The sequence below is a fragment of the Globicephala melas genome, chromosome X (genome assembly GCF_963455315.2).
Source record: "Globicephala melas chromosome X, mGloMel1.2, whole genome shotgun sequence".
NCBI classification, from domain to species: domain Eukaryota; kingdom Metazoa; phylum Chordata; class Mammalia; order Artiodactyla; family Delphinidae; genus Globicephala; species Globicephala melas.
In genome coordinates this window covers 95,334,836-95,354,745 of record NC_083335.1, presented here as the reverse complement: position 1 = coordinate 95,354,745, position 19,910 = coordinate 95,334,836, and the positions used below count along the sequence as shown (strand labels likewise).

The 19,910-nt window shown below is 37.6% G+C and overlaps 1 protein-coding gene across 1 annotated transcript in view; it reads left to right on the top strand.

The window, feature by feature from the left end:
• The window catches only part of CFAP47 (cilia and flagella associated protein 47), a 471,409-nt gene that overhangs the window by 219,115 nt on the left and 232,384 nt on the right, over positions 1 to 19,910 (top strand). The window contains 4 exon segments of the mRNA XM_070044670.1: positions 720 to 907; positions 2,183 to 2,317; positions 5,802 to 5,918; positions 14,365 to 14,523. Of these exon segments, the coding sequence (XP_069900771.1) occupies positions 720 to 907; positions 2,183 to 2,317; positions 5,802 to 5,918; positions 14,365 to 14,523 (599 nt within the window).

Genomic DNA, 19,910 nt, shown 5'->3' with positions numbered 1-19,910 from the left:
TCCGGACGCGCAGGCTCAGCGGCCATGGCTCACGGGCGCAGCCACTCCGTGGCATGTGGGATCTTCCCGGACCGGGGCACGAACACGTGTCCCCTGCATCGGCAGGCGGACTCTCAACCACTGCGCCACCAGGGAAGCCCTTTTATACAATTTTTAAAGATTACTTTAAAGTTCTTTAGGTTATTTTCATTGAAATTTATCATAAAGGTAAGACTGTGCTTTTCTAAAGGTTTTTCACTCTAATACCCTGATTATCAAAAGTATTTTTCAATTAAGATAAACATTTTTTTTCATTTCCAAAATACTGCCTCTTCATCCTATTACACATTTTTCAAAGGTGAGTTTTTGGAATAATTTTGTATTGCTGCCTATATATTTTATGCTGTAGTCACTATAACTGTTCAGAAGACTTTTACTGGCCTCAGGCTTGGGAACCAGAGTATCCTGCCACTAGTTCTACCCTTTCCCCAAAGAACACATTTCCCATCACTATAGATAGCTCTCTTTGGATCACACCCAGAGGCTGGCCCATATTCTTCATTTCGTGGGAATTAAACTCTGTATTCCATTTTTCAGTTTGTCCTTATGTTGGATAATTTTCCTATATATGTTGACTAACATTGTCCTTAGTGAAGAAATGTGAGATGACAGAATACTGATGAGAAACTTTGAGATCCTGATATATTTCTCAGTTTTCCTCACATCATACTCACTAACAGTTTTCTACCCTGCCGAGGCTCCCCCTTTTCCCCCTAATAATCTCCTCCCCAGGCACCTTTATTGGTTAGCCTTACTGCTTATTGACAGAACAAGAAAGAATAAACCTTTGTGTTCTTTCAAAGAAGGAAAAGAATGTTTTCAGGAATGTGGACTAGCAGATGATCAAAGGGGCTGTCATTATTCTGTGGTAACTGCTGCCAGATTTCAGAATCAAGTGCTTTAGTTTCACATAACACTTTAGATATACTTAGCTCTGGCACTATTTGTGTTTGCAAGCCAGGCCTGGATCATTTTCAGTTGCTATGTGAATGTGTGCCATTAAGTCATAGTAGATCTTCATTTTTTGGAAATGTTAGGAGCTCCCTGTTGACTAACAATGACAGAGCTGCTTGTTGATCAGTGGTGTTTATATGTCTTTGAGTCTTTGCCTCAGACCAATCCCAATACTTCATTGCTGTGAATAATTCTTCCCAACTACTTCCACCTTTCTCTAGGAGATCATAAGCACTACATAAACTGAGAGAAAGAATCCTTCCTCCTTCTGCTCCTGACTCTACATTTTGGGTTTAATGCACATTCTGGCTATGTTGATTGTCCCTGCTGTTATTCCTCCCTAATTCTGGATTTTCTCTCAAATCTCTTCCAACAATCAGTACTAATTTATCTTGTTTATCAGTATAATTACATTTTCTGCCTTACTGTGATTTGTTCTAGACAAAGTACTTCCCCAGCCACCTCCCACTGCCCCTACCTGATCTGCCCGAATTGTTGCTCTTGTGTTATTCCTTGTTCTGAAATCAAGTCCCTCACCCTGGCGTCCACACCCTCCTCTATGTGGCCGTGGCAATCCTTAGTCTTTTCTTCCACAACTGGCCCCTTCTTATCTTATTATGCGTGGTTTGGATTGTACTTTTTCTTTCCCGAATGAACACTATACTTCCTATATCCTTGTCCTAGAGTTCTTTACCTTTCTGATAGAATATACCTTTTTCTCACTTCAAACACCAACTTATTTAAAATCCAAGCATTCTTCAAGGCCGTCCCATCTGCTACCTCCTCCTTTGGGCTTTTGCTTGAAAATCTCTTGCCATCTTTTACCTTAGTAGTTTGTCTACTATTACCTTTTACCATATTATATACTTTAAGTCAGGGATGGTATCTTAATCACATTAGTCAGTATTTCTAGTGCACAGTATTTTTTCTGACTTCTGACTAGCTTTTATCACATCTTTGAGGCTGTGAGGTCATTGTTATATTTAGAATACATCTAATTTATCTTTTAACACATAGGTGAAGCTGTTCTGATTCACAGCAATATTTTGTTTGCTCATAGCAACATTTCAGTGTCAATAACATTTTAAGATGTTTTAAGTAATTCAACAATTGATGTACTGTGCTTTAGCTCTTTTTATATATTTTATCTGTATTTCCTGTAATTTATAATTCTCTTCTTTGAAACTAGGCTACTGATATCTGTGATCCCAATCCAATCCTGATGCTCATGTTTTGTGTCTGCACGTATGAAAGACTTCCTGCATATCTCCCCAAGAAGGTGGTGCCCTTTCATTGTACTCTTCATGACACTGTGTTGAGAGAGGTAAGGATATCTTTGGGGCCAAAATATACGTGGAGTTAAACGTTTAAGTGGGTTTTAGATATTTCTTTCTCAACCCAAAATTAACAAAAGTATCAGTATGATAAAATAAGCCTTAAATGTTTTTTCCTTCTAAACTAAAGGTATAGCAGAGTGAAAGGGAGAATTTTTCCTTAATAGTAATCACTACCTACAATGAAATGATGCCTCATTCATTTGAGGAATAGGGTGGGGAGATGGAAAATGAAAGTTAAGTACTTTGAAGGGCAAATCATTCAGGAAACTTGAGATCCATTTCATGTACAAGAAGACTGACACAGTAAGTAGAAACTTGTGATCGGAGTATGCCTGGCTTTCCTTTAGGGAACTTTACACATCCAGATGAATTTTGTTCAAATGAGGATATGGAAAGGGAAGTAATTATGAAAGCACTCCTGACCAGGGCCACTGTTAATCCCCACTAAGGGCTTTTATATATGCTAGAGCTGCTAAATATGTAACAGTGAATTTTTTTAATATGCAGGAAAAATTAAAAATGAAATTTTCAGTCCTGTGACCCTGACAAAACTATATAAATATGTCCATGTTTTGCAAGTGTTTTCTTTGATTGAGAAATATCTTGTCAGGGATCATCAACAGCACTTTAGTTTTCAAACAATATGTTTCATATGAATACTTGTGAAATATGTTGAGCATACAGTTTTATTTCTTATATTTGTTTAAGACTGTTCCTTCTACTAGTTTTCATAAAATCTTCAACCAGATTTATAGTTCTCTCCTTCTTTCTCAGGAAAGTCTGGGCTGTTAGAATCTTACTATGTACAGAAGTTAATTTACCTCTTTGGTCAGATCATTTTTATTCCTTGTCCTTAGGCTGTTTTATGTATTCCTCCTCATGTTAAGCTGGGGGGGTGGTAATTTGATACTTTTGATGCAAAACACGTCCATATTTGGTCTTCAAAAGATACATCCTGGTGTTTTGTAGATGTAACCTTTTTGAGAAAATAACTGTGCAGGCTCTGTGACTGTATGAGTGATGGTTAATAAGGATTCAGTTAAAAGTCAGGAAAAACTCAGGTCCTTGTCTCAAAGTGTAAAGGGCTCAATTCAGGGAAAGGAAAGCCACTCCTCCTGATTTTCTGTTAGCAAACATTGAGATATGATCCTTTTTTAAAAATTTTATTCCTTTCCCTTTTTTTGTTGGAAAAAGAGATACAAAACTCTTCAGAGAACTTTTTCAACAGTATTTTGTACGGTAATTCACTACGTGCAATGATAATTAAGGGCCTTGGGTACTAACTGGCCTAGAGCTGTAATTACAATGAAGAGGACTTTTGACTTCAGAATCAAATTTCTGAAGAGTTAGAAATGCTTTGCTTAAGCCTGCAGAAGATAGGAGAGGTCTGAATTAGATTTAAGCAGTGATTTATTTCACTTAAGTATTATTACTAGTTTTCTAATTCTGTACACGTTTTAATTTCTTTATGCCGTTTGATTATTATTTTGAAAAAGTTAATAACACAAGCTAATTTTTAAACATAAATTTTATTTGTGATGTTAAAAATCAGATTAAAGCATATTAAAATAGAAACATGGTTTCTTTTGACACTTTTTACTAAGAATAATGTTCACACTTTAAGATTATAGATGCGATTCTACATAGAACTTTTATTTTTCACAAATATAATAAACATCTTTTGAAGGAAACAATAAAAATTAAATAGAAATGCAAAATAAAATATTAATTACAACATACTTTGATTTTAAATTTCATTCAAGAAAATCACTGATTTGGAAATTGCTGAGAATCTATGGCATAGTTTGCCCATATGCATCAACACCATAAATGGCAGTGCCTAAGTAGTAGAAAGTCATTCTTAACAACCCTTTCAACCTTCCAGTATAAAGAAAAATCTCAAGAAACGGCTACTATAATTGAAAAAGTATTTTTGTAGCTATGTGTCACAAATAGAATACTGGGACCATTAAACAGTATAATGATCAGTGAAAAAATGTAGAGTGCAGTGATTTTCTGAGATACTTTTAAAAGCAATAGAACTATCTTTTTTTTTTTTTACTTTTTGAAACAAAATTTACACAGGAGCACAATAGTTAAAGAATGGCTGTCATTGCAAAAGGAGAATTGAGGTTCCAAAACTTGCTTTCTTTCCTTGAACAGCTTTCCCTTCTCCCCATCTACCACTCACATGACCCCTACATGAAATCCTGGAATTGGGTGGAATAATCTGACCACAGATGGGCCCTATGCCTTTGCATCATTTATTTATTTTTTTATTTTTATATAAATTTATTTGTGTGTGTGTGTGTGTGTGTGTGTGTGTGTGTGTGACATAATGAGAATGAGTAGCTTTCTTCAGATCTCAGGGCTGGTTATGGAAGTTCCAAGACTATAAACCAGTAACAGTTCATAGTACATCTACTATTATTTTCAACATTTCCTTCCAGAAAATGGAAATTAGCTCTCTGTGACTTAAAATCACTAGATCTGTTAATTAATACTTTAAATGCACACATACGTACATTAAAAATAAGACACTAGAGGAGTCTTGCCTCGATTGTTACTGAGATCTGTAAACAGGTAAGCAACATGAGGGCCCCAAATTTGAGGGTAAACAAAGGGTAGAAACTCTTCAGCAACAACTTACTTGTCTTGGTGGTTACCAAAGTTCTTATTGAAATATAAAAGTAGTTAATTTATCTTTCAACAGATATCTACCATATTCTATCTATGACTATAGTTCCTGGACTGCCTAAGTGCTGTCACCTTTTCCTTACTCTAATTTGGCCAACCATTCACTTCCCTCAGGTCTTCTGTGTCCTCTGGGTCAGTACTTTCCATGATAACTCTGTGTCGTTCTAATGTGTATTTTTTTTTAATCCCCATTATATTCTGCATAAACACTTATAAACTCACATTTTTCATGAAATGCTCTCTAAAAATGAAGTAACTCATTCTCAAATATTCTCCATATCTTGGCATGAGGAAGGAAGGGACAGCCAACCCTTAGCTCTACTACCACTTCTAGATGAGGCCACCATCGTTTTCAGCCTGGACCTCTGATACTAAACCTACACTCCTTATAATGCTTTCTACACTGAGCAGCCAGAGTAACCTTTTTGTAAATTGGATTATGTAAGCTCTCTGTTCCAAATTCTTTAAAGATTTCCCTTTGCAGTGCAGTTAAAATCCAAGTTGCTAACTTTGGATTTCATATCTTCAAAGATCAGGTGTTCTTACATCTGTAATTTCCTTGACTGGTAGCTCTTTCTCCCTGCCCACTTCTGGAAAAAAAACAATAATACACACACACACTATCTTTGAACACAAATTCTGCTTCCTTCCAGTTACTATACTAGGAGTAAGTATTTTCATGATTAAAATATATAACTCTTTGATAAAAATAAGAAATGTTAAGTTATATATTTTTAAAATTCATGATCTCATTTTTACTCTTCTTCAACATAGATCCTACTGAAAAATTCAAGCTTGAAAAACTTAGTGTATAATGCTACAATTATCGGAAGAGATGCCACTGACTTCTTCCTCTCCCAAGGGAAGGTTGTGACAGTTTCTCCAAAGTAAGTGTTTTTTTTCTTTTAATTTTGCTTCACTGAACATATCAACCCTAGAGATTTAATGTGTGTTATAATTACAAAAGAGCGAGCTGGATTTGTTTTTTTTTTTAAATAAATTTATTTATTTTATTTATTTATTTTTGGCTGAGTTGGGTCTTCATTGCTGCTCGAGAGCTTTCTCTAGTTGCAGAGAGCAGTGGCTACTCTTTTTGTTGCGGTGCACAGGCTTCTTATTGCGGTGGCTTCTCTTGTTGTGGATCATGGGCTCTAGGCACATGGGCTTCAGTAGTTGTGGCTCCCAGGCTCAGTAGTTGTGGCTCGCAGGCTCTAGAGTGCAGGCTCAGTAGTTGTGGCGCACGGGCTTAGTTGTTCCGCGGCATGTGGAATCTTCCCAGACCAGGGCTCGAACTGGTGTCCCCTGCATTGGCAGGTGGATTCTTAACCACTGTACCACCAGGGAAGTCCCTGGATTTGTTTTTAACAGATATATATGTGTAATGAAAAGATTGCCACTGCTGATATAGATAAGTTTTTCATATGTTACTGAGATTTCTCACCAATTTTGTTAAAACAGTTCTAACAATATAAAGCATTTACTTTTTATGTATGCATTTAATTTTAGTTTATTTTGCATGCATATGGTCCGTAGAGAATAGCCTCTAAGTTCTTTATGTACTACAGTCCCAGTCCAGGAAACTGGAACCAGTGTGTGCTAAATATATATATATAATATTTAGTTGTTTCTGATTATAAATGCACTTCGTGCTCATTGTAAAAATTTAGAAACTATGAAAGATTGAAGAAAAATAAAAGTAAAGACTAAAAATCTTACCTCAAAGATACCCCCAATGTTTCCATTTTTCTCTGTCGCTTCATAATCATTGTATATTTTTGTATGGATGTATACATACATGTACACTCCCAAATTGTGATGATATTCTATATAGTCTCATTTTTATTTGATTCTGTTCACATGATACTTGTTTAATGTTTCAATTACTAGCCCATTCTCAAAAATAAGGAACAAATGAAAGCCTCAGAGAATAGTCTTGAGAAATTAAATACGAGCATAATATATAATTCTTCCTAGATCAACAAATCCTACTTCATATATTAATGTGTTAATGATGGCAAATACTCTTATTACATATTACAACGATGATATGAGAATAGCTGTGTCAGTACCACAGGAGTTGACAGATTTGATAACCAGTAATGGTCTTTAACCAGTCTTAAATTTTAGTCATTGTCTTTGTATTCAATTACTTTTTCCTTGTACAAAGCAACAGACTATAACTGCTAATTATCTTTTAGGTTTTTGAACTATACCTTAAACTGAATTACTTTTCACATGTAGTCTTTATTACTTCTAATATATCAAACACAGAAATAATTGGAAATGGGAGACAACTTTAATTGTATTTAAAATACGAAGAAACCCAGTTACAGTAGTACATTTGACTTGTGTCATTAGCCTCTGTTCATTTTCTTCAGTTGCTGCTCCATGCTAAAGGAGTATATAATTTATAAAATCTGAATATTCATGGTTGAGACTATATCCAGATTGAATTAAATATGAGAAAAACAATTCTCCACTCACCTCCATCTATATTATAAATCAAATCCCAGAATAAAACTCTTTGTAAAAACAGCCCATTTGTTTTCCAAGTTATATTTCTTATACGTCTGTTATAAAACACAACTTTGGTAATACAAATTCATTTGGACATTGTCACAGTACCATTTGTCTTCCCTCAGGACTTTGATAAATGATCTCTTCTCTGCCCTTCAAATAGGATGATACAAGTGAAAAGAATTAAGTCCCCCCCGACCCTTTGTTCACTCATAAACCTGATAGCCTCTTCCAGTATTTCAAAGTTCTCATGATGTGGAAATTCTTCCTAACAACCACACTAAACCTCTGATGTTGTAGCTTAAGACCATTTTTCTTGTTAGTTAAATTAACAATTAAATTTATAGTTTCTATTATAAATGTAAAACCTGTATACCTGCATTGTTGAAAATTTGCACTTAACAGAAAAGTATAAAGAGGAAAACAAAAATTGTCTAGAATTCCATCAGATAAACACATTTAATTTATTCATTTCTTTCCAGTCTCTTTATATGAACAAGTATGTGTTTATTATAGCATATGTATAATTAGATGTTTACAAAGTATATGTATTATATATATAAATATTAAAACAATATATGTTAAACATTTGTTATGTATGAAATCTATATAGCATACACTTTTATGTACCTTTTCATATTTAATCATTCTTGCAACCATACTAGTGTCCTCGTTTTACAAAACAAGACATTGGGCACAGAGACATTAAATCATTTGCCCAATTTTCCCTGCTATTAAATGGTGAAATAAAGATTCAAAACCAGCCAATGTAAATCCAGAGTTAGTACTCTTATTAAACTAACACCTGCCATACTGTGTGTCTGTGTTTGTGTATATCATATTCATACAGAGCCCTTGGCATTCAGTGAAATGTGACTTTGACTATTTGTAAGAAATCCTGAAGATCCATGACATATAATTATATGATTTTTGCTTCTCCAGGAGCTGGTTTGTGAGAACATTTCACTTGGGTGAACGTAATTCCCATTAATTTCTCAGCGGTGCTTTTTTCTTTTTATTCACCATTGTACCTTTAATGGTCTGCATCAGTATAGAAAATATTTATGAATATTAGCTTCTTGAGGTTTTTAACACATGCCAAGTGAATGTTAACTGACCATATATCCATGTACACTTATACATGTAATCATGAATATATGTATTCATATTTTGACCATATTGTACATGTATTCTTGTTTTCAACTTCTTTATCTTTTTAAATCAAAATTTAATTTGAATCTGCTTTAACAACTCAGATACAGAAGAGTTTAACATGCAAAGGAAATCCTTCTCCCCTCATATTCCCATCTGCAGAGATCCAATTCTATTTTTTTTTTTTTTTTTTTTGCGGCACGCGGACCTCTCACTGTTGTGGCCTCTCCCGTTGCGGAGCACAGGCCCCAGACGCGCAGGCTCAGCGGCCATGGCTCACGGGACCAGCCACTCCTTGGCATGTGGGATCTTCCTGGACCGGGGCACGAACCCGTGTCCCCTGCATCAGCAGGCGGACTCTCAAACACTGCGCCACCAGGGAAGCCCAAAGATCCACTTCTTGAGTGCCTACTTTTAACTCTTTCAACTATGTCTAATTTTAGTTCTTCCAGTGGTTGCCTCCATAAATATAAATAATCTATATATCTTTGCCAGTATTTTTATTATGTCAACTTCAGAAATAATGTCTTGACATATAGCTATAATATTTGATGGTCTTGCTTACTTATTCCTCTAGATGGATCACCCTCCCACCAAACATCACCAGTTTTATCCTCTGTTCATTACTGTTCCAAGAGTAAAAATGTGTTTTGTAAATATTTCTTATGCAATCAGTGTACAAAGCATCTTTTGATGCTTTTTTTAAGCTGAGAAAATAAATTCTAAAGAAGTGAGTAAATTTAATCCTTCCTTCAAGTATACCACATTCTAGAGCATCTTACCTTTCATTCTTATTTGGACTGAGTGCTTTCCAGACCTACTGAAGAGCTTAGTATTGGGCACTCTATATTTCTCTTTGGATAGAAACTAATATCCTTCTCTTTCTTAGTGTACTCACTTATTTACTAAAAAACTTCCTTTATGAAACCTTCTAATAAAAAGTATGGGAGAGGTAAATTCCTAAAATTTTTATTTTTAGGCATGTCTTTTGACTACCTTTACACTTGATTTATTTTTTGCTTCGTATATTTTTCCAAGATGAAAAGGTTTTTCCTCATAACTCTTGAGATAATTGTTCCACTTGCCTCATGGTATTCAGTATTGGTGATGAGAAAGTCTACTATAATTCTGTTTTCCCACACCTCTGGACATTTTTAGGATCTTCCATTGTGTTGTGATATTGTTCCAGAATGCATCAAGGAGGGACTTTTTTTTTTTTTTTTTTTTTTTTTTTTTTTTTGCGGTACGCGGGCCTCTCACTGCTGTGGTCTCTCCCGTTGCGGAGCACAGGCTTCGGACACGCAGGCTCAGCGGCCATGGCCCACAGGCCCAGCTGCTCTGCGGCATGTAGGATCTTCCCAGACCGGGGCACGAACCCGCATCCCCTGCATCAGCAGGCGGACTCTCAACCACTGCGCCACCAGGGAAGCCCAAGGAGGGACTTTTTAAATTCACTATCTGGGTGCACAGTGAGTCCTTTAATTATGAACTTGTTTTCCATAAGCTCTGAAAAATTCTCTTAAATAATTTCTTTCATCATTCTCTCCCCTCCATTTTCATTGTTCTCATTTTCCAACCGTTAGTTGTTGGATACTACCTGTTAATTGGATCCTCTGTATATCCTATCTTATCACTCATATTTTTCAGCTCATTGCTTTTTTCTCTCTTTATCAACAAGCCTTCTTTTCCAACTGTTTCCTTTAGGAGATACATACATAGATAGATAGATAGATAAATAGATAGGTGATCTCCTATATATATTTGTAAGAATACTTTCTTTTGCATTGAGTATCTCTATTTCATAGCATCCTGTTCTTAAACTGGAGTTATAATATCTTAATAAGCATCTCTGATTTTTATATTCTGACTTTTACATTCTCATCTGTGACCTGTATTATTTTTATTTTCTTTGAGATCAGTCAGTATGTTTGTTTATCTTGGTCTCAGTGATATAAAAATATCTTTTTAGACTAAATAATTTAGAAGACTTTGGTTTTTACACATAGGGTTCAGAAAATATTTTATTTTCTTTAAAAAATCTATAGGTTTATCATTATCAGATATTATATAATTATCTATGTGCACCATATCCTGTCTTAGATTCTGTCTGAATCATGATTAATAATGGCTCTTTCTGCCAGTTGTGGATTTAAATTCCCTGAGGTATCATTTATATAGAAAAGATTAAACAGCTATACCAGCATATAAAAAAACATTTCTGCATCTAACTTGATGACTAAATTTAGCTCTAATCATAGAGTGACTGTCATAGAAGTGAAAGTATACTTTTAGAAAACCATTCTGTTTCTTTTTTTCTCATTATTCTCATTGAGCCATCTGGGCACTGACATTGATGTGTCATATATTTATTTTCCATCCCATCCAAAAGCCATGTTGAAGTAGTCTATGAGGTACATATAATATCAAGGAGACTTTTTTTGAATGAGGGGGAGGCAGTTGGAACAAAAAGAAAATAAAAGATAAGAAAATTAAGATAAAGTCCATAATTATGATATGCATCTGGAGACGTAAGATACTTACCTGAAAAGGACAACCCACTTGATTCTGAAATTTCTAACACGCTCAGGAAGGAATACTGGTCATTTCCATGCTTAAATATGACTACAAAATGTATAAAAGGAATATCTATACTCAGGAGAAGCTCAAATCTTGATGGTCCTAAAACCAGCTGTTGGCTTCATAAAAAGGATACTCTATTTTAAAATGTTTCATAAAACTTAAGTATAGTTCCATAAATTTATTTACTAAGTGCATGTTATTTAGCTTATGGTCATTCTTTTTTTTTTTTTTTTTTGTGGTACGCGGGCCTCTCACTGTTGTGGCCTCTCCTGTTGTGGAGCACAGGCTCCAGATGCGCAGGCTCAACGACCATGGCTCACGGGCCCAGCCACTCTGTGGCATGTGGGATCTTCCCGGACCGGGGCACGAACCTGTGTCCCCTGCACCGGCAGGTGGACTCTCAACCACTGCGCCACCAGGGAAGCCCACTTATGGTCATTCTTGAACTCCATTTTTCATCACCTTCCATGGAGAGCCCATCCATTACCTCATCCTATTGATTTTACCCAATGTATCTTAAATTTGACATCTTTCCTCTTATCTGTCTCTTCTATGCTAATTTAATGTACTATCATCTTTAAACTGGGCTACTACAATAGATTCTTAAAAGGTTTCTCTGCAATCCATTCTTTATATTAGAATGGCAGTAATTTTTTTGATGTAAATTTGGTCATGTTACTCTTCTGCTTAAAATATTCCAATAGCTTTTCATCACCATTAGGATATAGACTGAATATCTCAACATGGCCCATGTGGCCTTTCATGGCTGGCTCTTAGCTACATCTTGCATCACTAACACCCTTGCTCTCTAAGCTTCAGCACCACTGGCCTTTGGTAATTTCTTCAAGCACGTCATAATTTCTCATTTTAGAGGCCTTGTCTTGGATGCCTTCTTTCATCCCCTACAAATTCTACCTAACCCATTCTCGTCCTCCATATCCTACCTAACATATCACTTCCTCTGATCCTTCAGACTACATCACACTCTCCATTATGTGCCCTTCTATCACTTCATAGCACATACATAATTTGTAATTTTCACATTTATTTTATGATGACATAATTAACGTCTGCCATATCCTATAAAATGAAAGATCCAGGAGATCAGGAATAGTGTATTTTTTTTCCAATTACTGTATCTCCCAAACCTAAAACAATGTCTGGAACATTATAAATTATAAATATTAATTGAGTGAATGGCTTTATCTAGTAATGAATTTTAGAATATCTAGAAAAATCCTAAGTCACTCACAGGTATCCTAACACAGAGTTTGAGCCTATACACCCAAAAAAAGATCTCAAGGTCAAATATTCTTTGTTTTCAATTAAATTTAAGCCCTTGAGCTTTTCATAATAGCCAAGAAAGTGTCCTTTAGCAGAGGTTGAGATTAGTGATATTATATCTGAATAAAATCCTCCCCATTCCTGCTGGTTGTGAGTTGTAGTTTTCCCTAAGAAACAATTTTGAGAATATTTCAATTGATTTTGAAAGTCCTCCATTCATTTTACTCTGTGCTGCTCCCTAAACTCACCCATTTAACAGAGATTCCTCAAAGGTTCTGGGAAAGTTAAGCCAAAGTATAATGCCGAGAGAATCTATTCCCATCTCCATTCCCAACTGTGTCTATCCTAAGGGAAGGTGACAGGTGATAGTTTGTACAAAGAATAACTGTGATATGATGTATAATGCTAACTGTGCTAAAAGCCAGTGAAAAAGCAATGGTAAAAGGTCCCCACGGTTTACCACCCACAGCTGTGGCAGCAAGGCAAGGCAGAAAGACTCAGCCATTAAAGAAACATTGAGCCCATTTTTTATTCAGAGACCTCATTACTTCTATAAACAGTGAAAGCAAGAGTTAACAAAGGGGCCAGATCTCCATGTCCCTTATGCAGAGTGACACCAAAACAACAGGGACCAGATGACTGCATCATGCATGGTAGGACACCTGTTGCTGACAGTCAGTTTCATGCTGCAACTAAGCAGTTTCTAGCCTGTAACTCTACCCTGTAGGAGGATAGGCAGCAAGCCTCACACCTCATCAGAATGTAGGAGGCAGTGAGAAACTGTCTGGTGACAGCCTCTCAGGGAGGATAGGGAGGCAAGTGAAAAATGTTCTTGTAGCAGTGCTTCCTGAAGTTCCATGCTCTTATGTTATGGGAGGATCACAGAGCTTTCTGCCAAGACTTATATCCACTGCAGTTAAGCCTTGCATGTGTTTGGCCTGTGTTGTTATGCAGGGCTGCCAGGGTGCCATGGTTGACTCATTCCCCTAGAAACTGGGAAGTAAAATTTCCGAATCCATCGATTCTTTAAACAATTCACTATGGTTTAGACTAGAAAGTTGAAGATTAAATGAGATGGACATGTTTTCTTTATTCTTTCTTTTAATTAAGTCTATCTTTCAAATAAAAGTCATGCTACTTATATACCATTATTTTGATTTGAGGTTCGAATTTTATTTTCAACCACAGTTTTAAGTATTTTTTTAATTCTTTGTCTTTCTCATTTTTTCCTCCCTGCAATCAAAAGTCATTGATAGGGCTTCCCTGGTGGCGCAGTAGTTGAGAGTCTGCCTGCTGATGCAGGGGACACAGGTTCGTGCCCTGGTCCGGGATGATCCCACATGCCGTGGAGCGGCTGGGCCCGTGAGCCATGGCCGCTGAGCCTGCGCGTCCCAAGCCTGTGCTCCGCAACGGGAGAGGCCACAACAGTGAGAGGCCTGCATACAAAAAAAAAAAAAAAAGTCATTGATTTAACTAAAAATGTGCCTAAACAGTAGCACAGAATGTCCTATGAAATTCACAACAAAAATACATATATGATTTCCTGTGGCTAGCTCTTAGAAAATCCAGTATTCAGTAGATTATACATACATTTGAAAGTTAACTTTAGGTTTTACATACTGGATCAAGATGTTTTGACTGACAGCAATAACTAGATTGTAGGCTTTCTAAGATCTGCAACAATCTTTAACTTTATTGTAGAAGTGAGTATTTGGCAGGGTGTGGTTACTAGGCACATACACTGAATAGATGCTTGTTGTCTTTTTTCACTACAATATTTTCGTTTTCATCTTTTGTTAAATAGAAACCAAATTACTGTTTGGTTTGAACTCTGAAATTTACCAGTCGCTTCCTCCATCCTGCTGAAGCTTCACTGCTATTAATTTCAAAACCTAAGAGTGGAGCAGGAGGTACTATGCTGACTTTTGCTCTCAAGGGTGAAGTCCTCAATTTTAAAGCCATCGTAAGTAAATGTTACCTATTTTACATGTTTCTGCTTTTCTCAGGCCATGGAGTGTCCCAAGCACAGCTGTTCTAAGTTTCATCTCCTGACAGCTCTTGTTCTTTGAGATCATGTGTGTATACAGACACAGATGTGTACTTAACTTACATTTGCACAGTTTTTGGCTTCTGTATTTCTGATATTTTTACTTTGATACTCTTTCTTTGGAAATAAGTCTCAATTCTATAATAGAAGTTAAAGGGACTTGTGTTTTTATAAATGTTTTATACAATTTTAAAGGTTACTTTCCATTTATAGTTATTATAAAATATTGGCTATATTTGCTGTGTTGCACAACACATCCTTGAGCCTATCTTACACCCAATAGTTTGTACCTTCCACTCCCCCCCACCTCTAGTAAACATTAGTTTGTTCTCTGTAACTGCGAGTCTGTTTCTTTTTGTGTTATCTTCACTAGTTTGTTGTATTTTTTAGATTCCACCTATAAGTCATATCATACAGTATTTGTCTTTCTCTGTCTGACTTATTTCTCTAAACATAAACATAATGCCCTCCAAGTCCATCCATGTGGCTTCAGATGGCAAAATTTCATTTTTTATGGCTGAGTAGTATTCCACTGCGCACGCGCGTGCGTGTGTGTGTATGTATATATATATATATATATATATATGCTGGACGCTTAGGTTGCTTCCATATCTTGGCAATTGTAAATAATGCTGCTCTGAACATTGGGGTGCATATATCTTTTCAAATTAGTGTCTTCATTTTCTTCATATATGTACCCAGGAGTGGAACTGCTGCATCACATGGTAGTTCTATTTTTAGTTTTTTGAGAAACCTCCATACTGTTTTCCACAGTGGCTGCACCAACTTACATTCCCACCAACAGTGTACAAGGGTTCCCCTTTTTTACATCCTCACCAACATTTGTTATTTGTGTTCTTTTTGATGATGGCCATTCTGACAGGTGTGAGGTGGTATCTCATTATGGTTTTGATTTGCATTTTCCCTGATGATTAGCAAGGTGGAGCTTGTTTTCATGTGTCTATTGACCATCTGCATTTTGAAAGCACTTGTACTGAGTGCTATTTTAAGTTCAGCTTTTTAGGATTGTATCTGTGCTTTTTATCAAGGAGCCATTCACTATACACGTAGCAATTTACATGCCCTTCTTCTATGGAGACTTGTGATTTAAGTTAAAGCAGTCCCCGGACCTATGTCTCTTTTTGTTTGAATTAAGGTTCGGTGGTTTACACAGCATAGAAAATGTTTCTCTTATAGGTGCATTCATCAATTTATCTTGAGTGTCCTATGGAGCAAATCCATAAGAAAGATTACTAAGGCTGGCATTTAGTGAGATTTGATGATGTTCCAGGCAGAGTTCTAAGTGTTAATATCTCAAAGGTTGGGGCAGAAGGATTTTTAAACCTCTGTAAAATGGTTGTGATATTGCTTTGATTGACTTTGTGTAGCCATTAGTTTGTCTAAATATTATTTTCTACCATGGATGTATGGTAAAGAAGTAAATTTATGTTGCCAGATTTCCATATGGATTACAAAGAATCGTAGGTGTGCAGTGGCTTGAGTGGGAAGAAAAGAGAATGACTCTAGTAAAGGCCACTTGTGTGAGGAGAGCATTAAGATGCTCACCTGGACAGAATGGCTTATTCGATAAGGGCACCCAGGAGAGGGAGCAGGCATTTGATTGTCACTGAGATGTGTATTGTGATCTTCTGATTTCCTCCTGAATAATGAACTCTTACACTTCCCAAGCCTCTCACACAAATTCTCTGAAACAAAACATCTCTTTGCCACATGTGTCTAAGAGACCCATGGATGGTGTTAGCGTGTCATTATCATGGCTCTGGGGCAGAAAAGCTGACACTTGGAGCTTGTGTGATCTCTGTTTACTTCTCCATCTGGCTACTCATGGTCTTACACACCAGGAAATAGTTTGGAAAACAATGGAGAAATAAGGTGAGAATATGATTAGTCTAAAAATTTGGAATTCCTAGAATCTTTTCTTTCATGGAAGTCTTTTGGGTAATTTGAGTTTCAGTTTTATATATTTGTACTTTTATTATAGTTAAAATATGTCAGTGCAGCCACCGTGTTATAAACCCAGGCATGCCACAGTCACACACATTCCAACACAGATATTCTTGCACTCACACACCAGTGTGCACATGCACACACACACATACACACCTGCCCCTTCCTTATGTCATATGTATTAGGTATATATAAGATTGATTAATTTTCAAACGGAAAATCATACTCAGTCATTAACAAAATGAATTTTAAGGAAATCAATTTGGGAGACACTATTGTGAAAGATCATTCATTGGTTAGCATAGTACTATGGATCAGTGATGAGGAATAATCTATTTTTATTCTTTCCCACCCAGATTTTAACAGTATAATGTTTAAATATATTAATATCGGATCACCGGGGAAGATGACAGAAGAGTAAGATGCAGAGATCACCTTCCTCCCCACAGATACACCAGAAATACATCCACACGTGTAACAACTCCTATAGAACACCTACTGAACGCTGGCAGAAGACCTCAGACCTCTCAAAAGGCAAGGAACTCCCCACGTACCTGGGTAGGGCAAAAGAAAAAAGAATAAACAGAGACAAAAGAGTAGGGACAGGACCTGCACCAGTGGGAGGGAGCCGTGAAGGAGGAAAGGTTTCCACACACTAGGAAGCCCCTTCGCGGGCGGAGAGTGCGGGTGGCGGAGGGGGGAAGCTTCAGAGCTGCGGAGGAGAGCACAGCAACGGGTGCGGAGGGCAAAGCGGGGAGATTCCCGCACAGAGGATCAGTGCCGACTGGCACTCACCAGCCTGAGAGGCTTGTCTGCTCACCTGCCGGAGCGGGCCGGGCTGCGAGCTGAGGCTCGGGCTTCGGAGCTTAGATCCCAGGGAGAGGACTGGGGTTGGCTGCGTGAACACAGCCTGAAGGGGGCTTGTGCGCCACGGCTAGCCAGGAGGGAGTCCAGGAAAATGTCTGGAGCTGCCGAAGAGGCAAGAGACTTTCTCTTCCCTCTTTGTTTCCTGATGCACGAGGAGAGGGGATTAAGGGCGCTGCTTAAAGGAGCTCCAGAGACGGGCATGAGCCATTGCTAAAAGCATGGACCCCAGAGACAGGCATGAGACGCTAAGGCTGCTGCTACAGCCACCAAGAAGCCTGTGTGCAAGCACAGGTTACTCTCCACACCTTGCCTCCCGGGAGCCTGTGCAGCCCGCCACTGCCCGCGTCCCGGGATCCAGGGACAACTTCCCCAGGAGAATGCATGGCGCGCCTCAGGCTGGTGCAATGTCCTGTTGGCCTCTGCCGCCGCAGGCTCACCCCGCACTCCGTACCCCTCCTTCCCCTGGGCCTGAGTGAACCACAGCCCTGTAAGCAGCTGCTCCTTTAACCCCGTCCTGTCTGAGCGAAGAACAGACACCATCTGGCGACCTACACGCAGAGGCGGAGCCAAATCCAAAGTTGAGCCCCAGGAGCTGTGAGAACAAAGAAGAGAAAGGGAAATCTCTCCCAGCAGCCTCAGAAACAGCAGATTAAAGCTCCACAATCAACTTGATGTACCCTGCATCTGTGAAATACATAAATAGACAACGAATTATCCCAAATTGAGGAGGTGGACTTTGAGAGCAAGATTTATGATTTTTTTCCCCTTTTCCTCTTTTTGTGAGTGTGTATGTGTATGCTTCTGTGTGAGATTTTGTCTGTATAGCTTTGCTTTCACCATTTGATCTAGGGATCTATCTGTCTGGTTTTTTTTTTTCTTTATAAAAATTTTTTTCTTAATAATAATTTTTTATTTTAATAATTTTATTTTAGCTTATTTTATTTTATTTTATCTTTCTTTCTCTTTCTTTCTTTCTTTCTTTCTTTCCTCCCTCCCTCCCTCCCTCCCTCCTTCCTTCCTTCCTTCCTAACTTCCTTCCTTCCTTCCTTCCTTTCTTTCTTACTTTTTCTTTTCTTTCTTTCTTTTTCTTTTCTTTCTTTCTTTCTTTCTTTCTTTCTTTCTTTCTTTCTTTCTTTCTTTCTTTCTTTCTCTCTTTCTTTCTCTCTTTCTTTCTCTCTTTCTTTCTTCGTTTTCTCCCTTTTATTCTGAGCCATGTGGATGAAAGGCTCTTGGTGCTGCAACCAGGACTCAGCGCTCTGCCTCTGAGGTGGGAGAGCCAACTTCAGGAGACTGGTCCACAAGAGACCTACCAGTTCCACATAATATCAAATGGCGAAAATCTCACAGAGATCTCCATCTCAACACCAGCACCCAGCTTCACTCAACGACAAGCAAACTACAGTGCTGGACACCCTATGCCAAACAACTAGCAAGACAGGAACACAACCCCACCCATCAGCAGAGAGGCTGCCTGAAATCATAGTAAGGCCACAGACACCCCAAAACACACCACCAGACATGGACCTGCCCACCAGAAAGACAAGATCCAGCCTCATCCACCAGAACACAGGCACTAGTCTCCTCCACCAGGAAGCCTACACAACCCACTGAACCAACTTTAGCCACTGGGGACAGACACCAAAAACAACAGGAACTACAAACCTGCAGCCTACATAAAGGAGACCCCAAACAGAGTAAATTAAGCAAAATGAGAAAACAGAAAAACACACAACATATGGAGCAAGATAAAAACCCACCAGACCTAACAAATGAAGAGGAAATAGGGAGTCTACCTGGAAAAGAATTCAGAATAATGATAGTAAAGATGATCCAAAATCTTCGAAATAGAATACAGAAAATGCAAGAAACATGTAACAAGGACCTAGAAGAACTAAAGATGAAACAAGCAAGGATGAACAACACAATAAATGAAATTAAAAATACTCTAGATGGGATCAATAGCAGAATAACTGAGGCAGAAGAACGGATAAGTGACCTGGAAGATAAAATGGTGAAAATAACTACTGTAGAGCAGAATGAAGAAAAAAGAATGAAAAGAACTGAGGACAGTCTCAGAGACCTTTGGGACAACATTAAACACACCAACATTCAAATTATAGGGGTTCCAGAAGAAGAAGACAAAAAGAAAGGGACTAAGAAAATATTTGAAGAGATTATAGTTGAGAACTTCCCTAATATGGGAAAGGAAATAGTTAATCAACTCCAGGAAGCAGACAGAGTCCCATACAGGATAAATCCAAGGATAAACACGCCAAGACACGTTAATCAAACTTTCAAATATTAAATACAAAGAAAACATATTAAAAGCAGCAAGGAAAAAACAACAAATAACACACAAGGGAATCCCCATAAGGTTAACAGCTGATCTTTCAGCAGAAAGTCTGCAAGCCAGAAGGGACTGGCAGGACATATTTAAAGTGATGAAGGAGAAAACCTACAAACAAGAT